The sequence below is a fragment of the Saccopteryx bilineata genome, chromosome 5 (genome assembly GCF_036850765.1).
Source record: "Saccopteryx bilineata isolate mSacBil1 chromosome 5, mSacBil1_pri_phased_curated, whole genome shotgun sequence".
NCBI classification, from domain to species: domain Eukaryota; kingdom Metazoa; phylum Chordata; class Mammalia; order Chiroptera; family Emballonuridae; genus Saccopteryx; species Saccopteryx bilineata.
The window spans coordinates 260,627,531-260,642,812 of record NC_089494.1 but is presented as its reverse complement, the minus strand read 5'-3'; the positions used below and the strand labels follow the sequence as shown (position 1 = coordinate 260,642,812).

The 15,282-nt window shown below is 55.2% G+C and overlaps 1 protein-coding gene across 4 annotated transcripts in view; it reads right to left on the bottom strand.

Moving 5' to 3' along the window:
• The window catches only part of SLC2A9 (solute carrier family 2 member 9), a 108,194-nt gene that overhangs the window by 33,131 nt on the left and 59,781 nt on the right, over positions 1 to 15,282 (bottom strand). For all 4 annotated transcript variants that reach the window (XM_066278731.1, XM_066278732.1, XM_066278728.1 and 1 more), the window contains 3 exons: positions 14,725 to 14,870; positions 5,101 to 5,233; positions 1,421 to 1,608 (listed from right to left, as the gene is read on the bottom strand). In XM_066278731.1, coding sequence (XP_066134828.1) covers positions 1,421 to 1,608; positions 5,101 to 5,233; positions 14,725 to 14,870 — 467 coding nt within the window. The remainder of the gene's footprint in view (positions 1 to 1,420; positions 1,609 to 5,100; positions 5,234 to 14,724; positions 14,871 to 15,282) is intronic.

Sequence of the window (15,282 nt, the reverse complement as noted above, 5' to 3'; positions counted from 1 at the left end):
GCTGGCTCCAGGGCAAGGTATCTCTGCCCAACCCTGGCATGGGGTGGGGTTGCTCCAGGGCAGGCACCTGGTGCCAGGACATGTGAGTGTGACACCAGGACCTTGAGCAAGTCTGTGCGGGACCTTGAGCAAGTCTGTGGCCCTCTGTAGGTCTCTCTCTTTTTTATAATCTAGAAAATGGGGACAGCACCACCTACCCTGCAGGACATTTGGGGCCGGAATAAAGTGATATAAATGAGCCCTGGCCGGTTGGCTCAGTGGTAGAGCGTCAGCCTGGCATGTGGGGGACCCAGGTTCGATTCCCGGCCAGGGCACATAGGAGAAGCGCCCATTTGCTTCTCCACCCCCCCCCTTCCTCTCTGTCTCTCTCTTCCTCTCCCGCAGCCAAGGCTCCGTTGGAGCAGGGAGGGCCCAGGCGCTGGGGATGGCTCCTTGGCCTCTGCCCCAGGCGCTAGAGTGGCTCTGGTCGCGGCAGAGCAATGCCCCGGAGGGGCAGAGCATCGTCCCCTGGTGGGCAGAGCGTCGCCCCTGGTGGGCGTGCCAGGTGGATCCCGGTCGGGCGCATGCGGGAGTCTGTCTGACTGTCTCTCCCCGTTTCCAGCTTCAGAAAAAAAAAAAAAAAGTGATATAAATGGGGCAATGCCTAGCAGCATTCACAGCTGTCTTAGACTACAGACTATGTTCCCCTCAAAAGAATTTCTGGTAAAATTAAGGGAACAAAGCAAGTTTTCAAGGGCATTTCAAGTGTCCTCCGTGTCCCACGACTGTCTTCTTGGTCCCATGAATCGCTTGTATGAAAAGGCAGCGGGTACCGTGAGCAACAGTAAGGACCATGATCTCGAGCCAGCCCCCCTAGCCCTCCATTCCCAGATTCTCCTTTCTGGAGGCCGGGAGAGAGAAAGGACGGCTGAGCTCATCAGAGGGTGTGGGGAACTCCGTGGGCAGACCTCCTCTTCCCACTTCCCTGCCTACGTGGGGTCAGGCCCTAAGAACCTTGTTCTGGAAAGTCTTGAGATTTTTCTCAGGCCAGAGTTGCCCCCTGAAGCCAGCCCAGCCACAGGCACTTCTATTTAAATCATCTCCATCTCTCTTCCTTATGATTTCCTAATACCCATTTTATTAAGAAAGACGACTTATACGTATGTCTCGGGATAGGTAATTATCATGACAGGCAGCCTTCATTCAGGGGCAGATCTGCTAGCCGCGGCGCTGAACACTTCACGCGGGTTACTTCTTTCACTATCGTGTTGTCCCATTTTACAGATGAGGGAACTGAGGATCAGATCATGTGGCTGCCCAACGGCACAGAGCTGGCGGAGGTGGCAGAGCTGGGATTGGACCCTGGCATCCAAGGCCCAAGCCCCGAGCCCCACCCCACCTCTGCCTCCGGGTCCTCTGCGCAGCGTGCAGGGACACTCACCGCGTTGAGGCCGCAGAGCTGGTAGCAGGCCATGGTGACCACCACGGTGACGACCTGCCAGCGCACGGAGGGCGTCCTGAGCAGCTCCAGCACGGACACCAGGCGGATGTTTCTCTGCACGCGGCCCTCCGCCAGCACCTCCTCCACCTCCCGGGACACGTCCTCTTTGCCCAGGAACGTCTGGAAGGCTGCGCACAGGGGAAGCAGGGACTTTTTTTTTTTAGCAGAGATCCGGTGGTTTGCTGTGTCTAATGCTGGGCCCCGGAGGGACGGTCCTACCACCCAGACACGCACCTAGTCAGGGACAGAGCTGGCAGGCGCCTTTGAAACCGCCGAGTTTAAAAACAGAACAACAGAACACCCAGAGCAGACAATGACTTGCCCAAGGCCACCCAGCCAGCCAGGAGGAGAGCCAGGAGACAGCCGGGGTCCAAGCCCTGCCTCCCCCTGCTGGGCGGATGAACATTGTGTAATTACTCCTGCCTCACGAGGCCGCTGTCAGGGCTGGATGATCGAACACACACTACATTCACACCTCCTGCACCAGCACCTCCTGCCTGCCTGTGTGCTCATCGTCCTCAAAGTGTCCAGCCGGAGGGCAGATGGCCACGTGGCCAGCAATACCCAGGAGTCACTTCTATCCTCGGAAGGGAGGACCTCTGGGACCCTTTCCACGTGACCCCCTGTAATACAAAAGCCTCGGGAAATAGCCTCAAAGAGCTAATATTACTACCCAGGATTCAGACCAACCCATGTGACTTACGCCTTCTTCATGCTGAAGCCTCCACATTCCCAGCCTCAGTGAACCTGTCATTTTTTTTTTTTTACCGAGACCTTAATTGCGTAAGCCTCCATGGGTGTGTGCATGCGTGGAGGTGGGCTGACTGATTAGACCCCAGGTCATGGGAGAGACTTAGAGGGCAGATTTAACTCCTCAGCGCTGTAACAGTCACCCTTCTAGAGGGAAGGGTGACTATCCTGACAGCTCCAGACACAGCAGGTGTCATCCTTAAAACAGTGCCCTGAGCCACAGGGCATGTGGAATTGCTCTTAAGTAGAAAAACAAAACAAAAAAACTTGCTGTGGATTCTCCAAGTAGCATGCCCATGACGGCTCTGGGTGTGCTTTCCAGAAGTGTACTGAAATCTGCTTCAGGATGTCTCTTCTGCAGGCTGGGATTTAATGCTCTTCCTAGCATTTATTAGGATAAATGGGAGAAGCAGCTGGATGAGTAACGTTTCTACATCATGTGCTAAACCAGAGCATCCCTAATATTTCCTCATAGCTTAAAATGCAGCATTCATGTGATAAAGAATCAGAGTTTGGGGGCAGAAAAGTACTGCTCTCTTCTCCCTGACATATGAGCTTCCCCTACAAAATAAGGAAACTTTATCACCTATTTTTCCTCCTTTTTACTTTGGCTGCCAGGAAGCTCACAGAAGCATTAAATTGAACGCTCAGCTTTTAACAGACTCCCCTAGAACAAAAGTCTCTCTTCTTTCTCTTAAAGGTTACGATATTTTTGAGCTTTTCCTTCTTTAATGCATCAGTTGAATTTCCTGTTGTGTCTATGTTCATAAAAACTTTGTTCTCCTTGCCCCATCGCCCTCCTGTGCCTGGGGCTGGAACTGCATCTTGTAAGACTAGCATGGCAAGTGTGGCGACGTGCCACTTGGCGCCCTGCAGGAAAGGGCTGCCTGCCTGGCTGTGAGCAGTGTGGTTAGTGCCGAAGCCCAGCTCTTAGCTTCTTGGGCATCCATATCAATTTTGAAGCCCTGATGATGCTGGACTTGCATTTTTTCTTCCACTCACCGCCCCGGAGTAACTACATTTCCTCCAATCTTTAGGTGAGGCTTAGAATCCGAGTCTGGGGCAGGGGTCCATTCACAAAAGGGCAGAAAACTGCGCAGGGAGGGGACAAAGCACGTGGCACAGCGTCGGGTGCCCCGCAGCTTCTCCTGTCCTCGCCGTGGTCCTGCCAGCTCAGGGCAGCTTGCGCTGGTGTAAAGGCTCATGGCACTTCACGCCAGAGGCCAGGTCTTATTCAGAACTTGGCGTGCAGCAGGTGCTTAAACGGTGGTGGATAAATGTAGCTGGGGCTTCCTCACATCTGCGGGTGTTTCGTCTGCAGAAGGGGATCCTCTGGGAGGAGACGCCTGGATGTGGGTAGGGTCGGTTTTGTTCTCCTCAGCCTGGAGTTCAACACCAGGACCACGGTCAGGAGCTGTGACGTGTCAGGTGGCAGCTCGCCACAAGCAGGGATCGCCTGACTGATGTGTCCGAGGGCGGATTGGGCGGTGTCACAAGCAGTGAGTCCCCCCTCCCCGAAGGTGTGCAAGGAGAGGTTTGATGACCCCCCCGTTGGGGATGTTGTGGGCGGGACCCAGGCATTGACCTGGAAGGTGGACAATGACGTGTCCAAGGCAAGCACAGAGGTCCAGCGTGCGCCGGGCCCGTGGAAGCCTGGGGAGGAGGAGGCCATGGCATCTACGGGGTGGGGTGGGGACGGGACAGACAGTACCGTTGTGACCAGCTGTCCTTGGAGAGAGACAAAGGGGCCTTAGAACCCTGTGGTCCAGGAGCCCATTTCAAAGAGACGTTTGCTGTGGAAAGTAACCCTCCCTGAGGAGTCTGTTCTCTTTCATGTTCAAGTCTGAGCAGCCCCTCGGGCCTCCCCCAGGATCCGCCCTTCCAGCGCAGGCCCCACCCCCGCCCCTGCCCTTGAAAGTAAGGCTTCCCCGTGGCTCACGGCCCTTTCACATTCCTTCCTGGTTACATTCTAATCACGGACTCCGAAGGGCTTGAAAAAGAGAGGAGAGTTTGCACTCCCAACTGCAAAGCAATTCCTCTGCACGGCCCTTTCACATTCCTTCCTGGTTACATTCTAATCACTGACTCCAAAGGGCTTGAAAAAGAGAGGAGAATTTGCACTCCCAGCTGCAAAGCAATTCCTCGGGAGCACGGTCAACGTGGCTGCGCTGGGAAAGGGAGCCTCAGGTAACCAGGTCTTGTGCCAGGTAAGGGCTCGCCTTTACTCCAGGGTGGACGGGGCCTGACACTCACTGTGCACCTGCTGGGTGCCAGGCTGGGTGCCAGGCTGCAGCTAGGAGAGTTACAGGCTTTCTAGGGTCCCCAGGGTTATCCAGTCCACTGAGCCTCAGGGAATGTGCCAGACGTCCCAGGAGAAAGGGCGGGGCCGGGTTCCCACCCAGATGAGTCTGATCATCCTTGCCACACCCCTCAAAGAATGAAGAAGAGAAACTGCAAAGCTGAGGAGCTAATGGGACCAACTTCAGTGCATTGCAAATTCACCTGCAGCTCTTGAGGGTTTGCTAGGTGGGGGTGTGGGGGTGTGGAGGGGGTAAGGTCACTGCGGGAACAGGCCTGGTGTCTGCACAGACAGCGTGGGAGACAGAACACAGCTCCTGGCCACTGGAGTGGACGGAGCTGGATGCCGGGCCCACAGCCTCCTCACAACCCCTGCCAGGGCAGCGCTTCTACTGCCATTTAACAGACGGGGAAACTGAGGCTCCAAGGGATGAAGTGACGTGCCCCGGGCACACCGGAGCACTCCTGCGTGCCCACAGGGCGTGTGCCAGCACTGCTGCGTGCCCACAGGGCGTGTGCCAGCACTGGCCCAGTGAAGACCCGGAGCCACCGGGAGAGGCACAGACGCTTACCTTTCTCGGCGCCTGCCTGGTCATGCTTCTCAAACAGCAGGTAGCGTGGGCTCTCGGGCAGGAAGGGCAGGCTCACCAGCTGGACCAAGGCCGGGACGATGATCACTCCGAACAGGTACGGCCAGGTGCTCGCCTGAGGGGAGAAGAGGGGGGACAATGAACAGGCGTGGCCTCCAGTCATTACTGGGTGGGGGGCGGGGACCCGGTCCGCGCAGCCTCGGCTCTCTGCAGAAGGACCCTCCTTCTGCCCAGTGTGACCCCCAACAACCGAGGCTGAGGGAGGGACTGGACACTGGTTAGCACCAGCCCCAAGTGTGTGGGCTTCTTCACGAGGACGGCGAGTCCTGTGAGGCGGTGCCCTGCGGGGTGGCCCTGCGGAGGAGGAGTTCAGGGGGCCCAGGGGCTGACTGACCCCACAACTGCTGGGGAGCATCATGGAGAGCCGGAAGGGTCTCGCTCTTTCCTGGGTGTGTGCCCTTGGAAACCATTCTCAAGGCCCCTCGACATCGCCACCCCTTTGCCCGTGGACCGGGGACAGCCCAGCCCCGTCAGGCTGTCGTGAGAGCGGGACCAGACCACGCTCTGACCGTGAGGCTCGACACACAAGAGGTGCACAGACAAACTCCGCTCTTGCTGGTGCTACCTCCCAGGCCCGTGATATCCAGCCCATCTTGCTCCTGTCCGGGGACCAGAGTGAGCACGGCAGGGTGGGGGCTGCAGCTCGGCCCTGGGGGTGCTCGCTGCGCTCTCCCGATCTGTGCATGGCACAGCGGGGCTCTCCCGATCTGTGCATGGCACAGCAGGGCTGAACCACAGCCTGCCGAATCGCTCCAGGCAGCTGGACGCAGCACTGTGCCCCCCACCCCCAGGCAGCCGGAGCCGCGATCGTGCTGGTGAGGGCGGCATTCTTCCTGACTTCTCCACTGACCCAGGTTTGCCAGTAAGCCCTCTCCCTGTGCCCTGGAAGAAGAGAGTGTCCGTGCCAGGCAATTCTGACAGGAGAACAAAGTGGAAAAGCAAAGAGCTTGGTGCCAAATACTCTACACATTCCATTTCCTAAGAAGGTACAAGGAGACAGTCAAGGAGGGGAGACGACACCCTCAGGTCTGAAGAGACTCCCACAGTGGGCGAAGCCTCGGCTGGCTGCAGGAACGTGTCCACGGAACCCTCCAGTGTCCAGACCGGCGGCCCCGAGTCCCCCGGGGACTCCCACAGGTGTTTTCCAGGAGGCTGGTCTTCCCCGGGCTGTTCTAGGCTCCCGGGCCCACTGAGGTCCTTGAGAACGAGGGCCTCAAGTTCTAGGTCCCCTGAGGGTAGAGCAGTCAGAGACCCCGAAAACACAGAGCAGGGCAAAGGGCAACAGCAGGCGGGTCATTCGCCCGGGGCCTAATCTTCAAGATCCTTTCAAATCTACCCCCCTTTCTGCCCATAATGACAACAGTGTGGGCTGGCACATGGTTGGAGCCAATGGATGTTGGCACATGTCTCTTTTGCTGTGGCTCTCAGACAATGTCAATGGCCCAACCTAACCGAAGAGCAGGGGTCTGAGGCTGGAGCTGCTGCCCCTGAACCTATGACTTGGCGTCTGGGTTGAATGCATGGGACGCACACCTAGGACCCGAGCAGGAACTCTCGGAGTTGAAGAACCAGCACACCCAGTCTCAGGGGCCCCATCCAATTCCATCCGCCACGGCCCTCTTCCTGGTAGGCTCTGTCTCCATGGGGTCTCTGTCCAGCTATCTGGCGCCCCTACTCTGGACTCACACACCTGTCGTGGGCGGCCCTCTGCTGAGCCCATTGAGAGCAAGCATGACACCCTCCCTCTTGGGGTGCTGTCTCATCTGTAAGATGCTAGGTGACACCCAGGAACACGGCCCCATCTCTCCCACCCCTTAACTCTTGGCCCACGGCGTAGGGGGCTCAGGCTGGATTTTCGAAGCAATGTTAACATCTTGTTTCCTTAACTAATTCACCTGGACGTTTCCGGAAGGCCAGGCCAAGCGTGAGGACAGTAACAGTGGGACTGGAGCAGCAGATGGGGGCCGGCATGGAGCCCTGAGCCCTGTTTTAGCTTTTCCCAACAAACCGCTGTCATCCGGGTTCTTGCCTTGGATGAACCCTCCCCACCGAGCCGGGGCCCCTCCCCACCGAGCCGGGGTCAGCCCGCCCTGCCTGCCGCGTGCCTGGGGCACAGGCTCTGCTCAGGATTATTGCTTTTCATGATTATTGCTTCTCAGAACCTCATCACTTCCTCCTCATCTTTGAGATCCCTTAAATGTCAGGAGGAGCGTGAAGCCAACGAAGTGCAGACACTTCAAAGCAAGGACCTTTTCCTGGCTCCTTGTCACCAGCCGCTCAGCGGGTGGGCGTGCCTCCTTCCAGGCTGTGTGGGATTCCAATTTAAATCAAACATGAGGGCGAGATACGAACAATTTCAATTCAGGGCACTTCCCCGGGGTTTCACACCCCCCCCCCTTGCATTCTGGGTGGCGAGTGCCAGCTCTACACGCCCCGCCCCTTCCGCTGTGACCCAGCACCTCGGCCAGAAGGGGCCTGAGAACCCCAAACCCAATGTGCCGGCTCCTGGGGTGGGGCTCAGTCACGTCTGGGGTCAGACCGATAGCTGGATCGGGGGGTGTGTATGAGCAGCATGGGGTGGGCAGTGATTTCTGTCAAATCCTTGCCATCGCCACACCATGCCCTCCTGGACAGGAAGCACGCCCACGCGGCGCTCTGCTCCCCTCCGTGGGCAAAGGGCACAAAGGAACTGTTACCAGTGGGTGCTGTTTGGGAAGCTTAGAGGTCAAGTCAGAGGCGAGAGGAATCTCCTCGTTCAGATATGAGGACTGGAAATGCGCCAGGAGCAACAGCTTCCTCCTCCATTTAGGGGAGCACAGCGCCTGGGCTGGCGTCTCTGCAGGGTCCTGTGCCCACCTGCATCTCGGGCCCGCTGACCGCACAGCTTTGCAGTGAGGATACAAGTGGCACTTCTGCCTGGAGAACAGGCTCGGCCTCCACCAGCCTGGGATCGCGCCCTCCATCCAAGCAAGCTAACAAGAGAGGATGCTGAGAAGTGCTTCTCCAGCTGGCCCCACCCCAGGCCACCCCGGGGAGAGGGGGGAGAAAGATGGACCCACACAAGAGAGGCCCAGTCCCCCGTGGACTGCAGTCAGGTGAAGGAGGGAGCGCGGAGAATGAGCAGGCCCCGATGTCACCCCACCTGGCAGGGAGAGCGTCTCCTATGAGAACCCAACAGCGCGAGGGAAGAAGACCCTTGGGAACATCAGGCTAAGCTCACGTGGTGTTCAGCTTTGTTCTGATTTCAGAAGGGCTGTTAAGCCGTATTCCCTTGCTGGAGTTTAGTGCTGTTTGAGTTGGGTCTCTCTTGAAGGCTGGGTAGGGGTGTGGGCGGAGAGAAGGACAGTCAATGGCCGCAGGCCCCAGGGATGCATGAGGATTACAGGGGAGCAGAAGGAGCACTCAGCAGAGTGTGGGTGGTCCAATGATGCTGGAGGTCGCAGTGGATTTGGATTGGGGGTCAGGCCCACCGTCCGAGGCCGTGAGTGCCGGACCGAGGGGGTTGGCTCATCGGGTGAACACAGAATGCACCACTCAGCACGATGGCAAAACTCTCTGCAGAATACCTACGGCAGTGTGCCCGTCATCATAGTGTGTCTTTTAAGGACTGCATTCACCCATGCAGGAGGTATTAGTGCGCCCCTTTTGCAGAGATGGAAACTGAGAGACTCAGAGAACTGCAGTAACTTGTCAGATGCAGTAACTATGTAGAAAACAGCAGAGGTAGGAATTTACGGCTTCCTGGCTCTACCTGGGAGAGAGGGGCTGCAAGAGATGGAGACCCTGAGGGAGGTGGGCGGGACCCGCAGGGAGTGGGAAGAAGCCAGGTTAGGCGAGGGCTATGGCAGAGGCATCTCTCGGGAAGGGCTAAAACATTTCTTCCCAGGGATCTGCGTGGGCTGCTGGGTGCTTCACGCCGTCTGAGCCCCGAGGCCTCACCCCCACCCGAGGCCACCGTCTAACACAGGCTCCTTGACATGCTCCCCTCCTTCCTGCATTCCTCTGCCTCCCGCCATCCGTGATGAACCAACTTCCTACATTTACGGCTCGGACGTGTGCCCTCCGCTAAAATGCCAGCGAGGCTCCTGAGGGCGGGGGTCCCTGTCTGTTTTGTTCACTGCCGGAGAGAGCTTAGAACAGTGCCAGGCATGCCATAGGCACTCAATACCCGTCTAATGAATAAACACATCAGGAATGAACCACGGGTCCAAATGAGAGCTTGGATTCCCGCCTGCTGCAGACACTAGAGGGCGCCTGATCACAGACTCTAGATCTAACCCCAAACTTCGTGCCCTGCGCAGAGAATCCTGGTAAAGTGGGAGTCCTGAGCCAGACTCCTTTGGTGATGGACAGACAGGTTGATATGTGCAACGGTCTGGTCCAAGCCGCCTGGGCTGAGTCCTGGCTGGAGCCCCTACTAGTATGTGGCCTTGGGCAAATTCTCTGGGAGCCAGTTTGCTCATCTGCAGAAGGGATAGAATAATAACAGTTACGTCTTATGGAGTCTTGAGCACATTTGTTCATTTCTCCATCCCTCAGTGTTCTACTTTGTGAAGTGGGGATGATACTGATTGTATCTAACTCGCAGGGTCACTGAATGGATTCCATGAGTTAACATGTGGGACAGGCTCAATGGAGCGTGTCCCACAGACAACGTGAGCTGCAGGGGCGTGGAGCCCAGGTCTGATGTTCTGATGTCTGATGATGCAGGACCCTCTCTCTGCCTGACTTTTTTTTTTTTTTCTGCCTGACCTTTGACGAACTGTTCTGCTCTCAAGACCTCCCTCCCAGGCAATACCAGCCTGGCAGCCAGGGCGGGACCTCAGGACCAGCCCACCTCCAGAACCCCCATTTTTCCCTCCGTGGGGCTCTGGAAGTTCTCTCTCCCTTCCCACACCCACACCTACTCAAACCACTAGCTGAACTAATTGTTTTCCCTGAGGCTGTCTTGAAGACAGAACAGCGGAGTTCAGGCAAGCTTTAAAGACTTTCTTTAAAATTCAGAAAACTTAAGAACTATTGAAGTTAATTTTGTATCCCTTCATCCTTTCTCGCTGGCAGACGGAGATACCAGCTGAGCTGACGTGGGGGGTTGGGGCGAGCTGAAATGCCCCCAGCCCAGGGACAGTCATCACCACACCACGTTACCCATCAAACCAGAAGCCCAAGAGAACAAGAACCTGGGGGTGACTTTGATGCAAGCCCCTCCTTTTAACGATTAAGGAGCTCCAGGTCATGAGAGGTGCCGCACCCAAAGTCACAGCACTGAGTACTCGGTGGGTGGCCCGAGTCTTGCCCATACCACACACCTCACAGCAGGTGAGCGTGGGGGTCTGTTTGTGTTCTCAGGAACAAAGAGGCATTAGGGAGCATCTCCAGGCCATAAGCCCTGTGGTCAGACCCACGGCGATACAGAGACAAGAACTCTGACCTCAGTTTCTGCGGAAGGCCGTGGGTGAACGACCACCTGGCCACCGAAACAGAACAGAGGAACCCTCTACGACGGGAGTGTTGTTTAGGAAGGACTGAGATGGGAGCAACAACCTCTAATGCAGCGGTTCTCAACCTGTGGGTCGCGACCCTGGCGGGGTCGCCTAAAGCCATCGGAAAATACATAATGCATATCAGGTATTTACATTCCGAATCATAACTGTCGCAAAATTACAGTTATGAAGTAGCCACCGAAATTATTTTTTGGTTTGGGGTCACCGCAACATGAGGAACTGTATTGCGGGGTCACGGCATTAGAAAGGTTGAGAACCACTGCTCTAACGGCTGCAGGAAAGAGGTGATGTGCAACACGTGTCCAGCACAGGCCTTGCACGGAGTGGAGCTGCACAGAGCTAAGATTTCGGGAGGAGTGATTCCTATGTGTGAGATGCTCTCCCGAGAACTGCCTGCGCCACTTTCTCTGAATTCTCACAACCACTCAGTGAGCTGTGCACATTTACCCCCATTTTACTCACTAAGATACCAAGGCACAGAGAGGTTAACTAACCTCCCCAAGGTCACAGAGCTAGGAGGTAGGAGAGCCGGGACCCAAACCCAAGCAGCGGTCCAGGGTCCTCGCTCTGAGGCACTCTCCCAGACTTCTCAAACTCAAGTGGGCATCTGACTCACCCGGAAGGCTTGTGAAAACCCAGGCTGCTGAGCTGTACCCCAGAGTTTCAAGTTCAGCAGGGACTGGTCAGGGCAGGGACCACACTGAGGACCCCCGCACGGGGTACTCAGGGCCTGGGTCCGCGTGACCAAAGCATGGGATGGGGAACGACTTCCCTGCTGGACTGGGAGCTGTGGGGCTGCCTCCCTACGCTCCCCATGGACAAGTCAGGACTCTGCCCCTCCTGCTTCACAGGGGCTCCACAGCCAGGGAGGTCAGGCTCCGCTGCCCTCCTGCCGTGTAATTATTAAGCCTCCCTGAGACCGAGCTTTTCATCTGTGACGTAGACAGGAATGGCACGTATTTCCGAGCTCTGCTACATGAATTAAATGAGATCCCGGCTGACTTCAAGTAAGCATCAGCATCAGACACCGGGCCGAGTGCTTGACCTAGACTTTCTCCTTCAGCCTTACAAAAGCCCTGGGGAACAGGGGCCATTGCGAGAGGCTCAGTAGTGTATTCGTTCCTGCAGCACGTTGTGGGGTGGCCGGGCCGCGGGGGGTGGGTGTTGAGACGCAGACGAGGCAGCGGTCTGGTAACAGAGCCCGCACGCCACCACACTGCTGTGCTGCGGTCCCGGCTGCTCTGTGCCTCTCCTTCGGAGTTCATTCTTCTTCCGAGAACCCCATTTTCTCACCCTGTTTTAACCTTGTGGGGAGTTTTTCCACAATAAAACCAAACTGTCAGCGAATGACCATAGCAAGGTCACATCTACTTGGAAGATGAAAACATTGTTCTAAGTTAATTGCTCTGAATATGAAATAAAAATGACATATTATTTAGAAAAATAGGAACACTGAGAAAGTGGCATATTAAAAGCTCAGGAAATTTTACTTTAAGAAAGAGAGAGCAAAATCAAATAATAAAATTAAATCAAGAGAGACACATAGAGAATAGTCATGAAGAACATTGAAACGTATGTGGTTGTATGCCTGTCTGCATACATATTTCAAAGCTTCAAAGAAATAAGTGACTTTTTTTAATTAACAAAACTGACACAAAAGACAATCGATTAGATTCCCCCTTACACAGGCTTTCACTGCAATATTGTGCTTTGCGATAAGAAATACATAGCTGGTCTTCCATTTCTGGCATAGAACTCCTAAAACCCAGGGAATTGCCTAAGCGGGCGGAGTAATTCAGGTGTTTTGATATTTATAACAACCCCCTTTGAACCACGCCTGAGTTTCGTGAATGAGGTGACGTTTGGAGAGCACATTAGGATGGCGGCTGGTGGCTGAGGGAGCCAACCAGTCCAGTCGAGGGTTGGAACTTGTGGCCCCATGGCTGACCTCCGGACATAGTGATTTTCAACCTTTGTTTCTCACGTACTCACAAACTAATTGCTAAAGAAGTAGGGGCCCTGACCTCTTCTTCCTTAGTAACTAATTTATTTGTGCCATGAGATGAAAATGGTTGTATTTAGTCAGGGGCACTGACCTTAGTAATTAGTGTGTGTTTGTGCCATGAAAAAAAAAGGTTGAAAACCAACTGTACCTGTGTAATGAGAGCTCCATACCCACCCCCCCAGGGACAAGGCTCGGCGAGCTCCCGTGGAACCTGGCACCTGGAGGGCGTGGCACCCTCCCTCCCCTTCGGCATCCCAGTGGTTAGCAGTCTCCTTCCCTCATCCTTGTCGGATGCTCAGGCAGCGAGTCCTGGACTCATCTGCCCCTCCTCTCTATCCCCAGGGCCAGTGGTCCCCAACTCCCGGGCCGTGGACTGGTACCAGTCCGTGGGCCATTTGGTACTGGTCCGTAGAGAAAGAATAAATAACTTACATTATTTCCGTTTTATTTATATTTAAGTCCGAACGATGTTTTATTTTTTAAAAATGACCAGATTGCCCTGGCCGGTTGGCTCAGCGGTAGAGCGTCGGCTTAGCGTGCGGGAGACCCGGGTTCGATTCCCGGCCAGGGCACACAGGAGAAGCGCCCATTTGCTTCTCCACCCCTCCGCCGCGCTTTCCTCTCTGTCTCTCTCTTCCCCTCCTGCAGCCAAGGCTCCATTGGAGCAAAGATGGCCCGGGCGCTGGGGATGGCTCTGTGGCCTCTGCCTCAGGCGCTAGAGTGGTTCTGGTCGCAACATGGCGACGCCCAGGATGGGCAGAGCATCGCCCCCTGGTGGGCAGAGCATCGCCCCTGGTGGGCGTGCCGGGTGGATCCCGGTCGGGCGCATGCGGGAGTCTGTCTGACTGTCTCTCCCTGTTTCCAGCTTCAGAAAATGAAAAAATAAAAAATAAAAAAATGACCAGATTCCCTCTGTTACATCCGCCTAAGACTCACTCTTGACGCTTGTCTCGGTCACGTGATATATATATTTATCCGTCCCACCCTAAAGGCCGGTCTGTGAAAATATTTTCTGACATTAAACTGGTCCGTGGCCCCAAAAAGGTTGGGGACTACTGCCCAGGGCCACTGCCGCAGTCCCCCTCACCCCCTTACCATGCACACCGATCACAACAGCCTCCTGCCCACGCTCTCTTCCCTTTCACCCTTCCCACCCTGGCCCTCTCCCACCCCCAAAGCCACCTTCTAACTCAGTCTCGCTGAGTCACTCCCTGCTAGGGCTCTATTCCCCCAGGACAAGGTCAATTGCAGCTCAGTGAACAGGGGCCACACCTCACGCTCTTCCCTCAGCCCCCATGCCAGTCGTGGTCCTTTCACAGGGCGGTTCCCCGTCTCATGGCCCTCTCTTCAGTTACCCCCTTTCTCTGCAACGTCTTCTGTCTAAACCCCGTCATCACCCTCCTAACTCTGGCTCACCCTCTAGGGCTCAATTTCGAGGCCCGCTCTTCTGGGAAGTTTTCCTTGATCCCACCCTGCCCCACCCGAAACTGGGTGAGGTGGCTCCTCTTTGCCAAGGCCACACACAGCAAGTAAATTGTTGGACTGGGATTCAAAGTCAGGCCTTCCTGCTGCCCAGACAGAAAGCCAGAACCAGGAGACTGGCGATTACATATTTATGTAGTGAAGAAAGGTTTGAGAGTGAAGTGGAGCTAAGGAAAACATCTTGGAAAGATGCCCAAAATACATTAAATGAAAACAGCCAGTTGCAGAATGATGCATATTGTATATTATCATTAAAAATCTATGAAGGTTTATATAGGTTTGCAGAAGCCTAAATGAATTCTAATTGAGTGGTAATAGCTGTGGGGTGGGGAGATTTGAACATTCTGTAAAGTTAGAACTTATGTATTTTTTATGTCCTTAAAAAAACAAAAGTGCTCAACAATAACTTTTTTCCCCAATAATAAGAGAAAAGCTTGAATGCTCAGGCATTCCAAGGCACAGGGACAAGCTTTTGGAGGAAGAGCTCAACTCTATCTTTTGTCCTGCAAGGGACACAGGGAGCTGAGATGATGGCGTACAATGAGCCTCACTCACCTTGCCCAGTAGCTCAGGCAGGCCCAGCAGCTGCCCGACGAAGACACCAATGCAGATGAAGATGGCAGTCACCTGTCCCAGAGAGCCACGGATCGCCTTGGGCGCGATCTCGCTCAGGTACATGGGGAGCGCGCTGAGGGCAATGCCTGTGAGGGAAGCAGGGCAGCCGTGAGAGAGCTGTCTTCTCCCAGGGAGGGGGACTGGTCAGTGAGAGAGCCGTCTCCTCGAGGGACACGCTGGTCACAGCACCTCCCTCTGCTTCACCTCTAGAGACAGCACAGCAGCCACAGCACCATTCCCAGCGCTCTAGTTTGTTGTCTAATTTGTTGTCTAGTTTGTTGCTCTAGTTTAGAGTCTAAACAAACTGCCAATGCTTTAACGTGCACTGTGCCATTTCATCCGTAAGGCACAGCTGGGAGGGGGAGTTCAGAGAAGAGGGAATAGCTAATAATGATGATGATGGTGGTTATGATGATGATGGTGGTGATGATGGTGATGGTGGTGGTGATGGTGATGGTGGTGATGATGATGATGGTGGTGATGATGGTGGTGATGGTG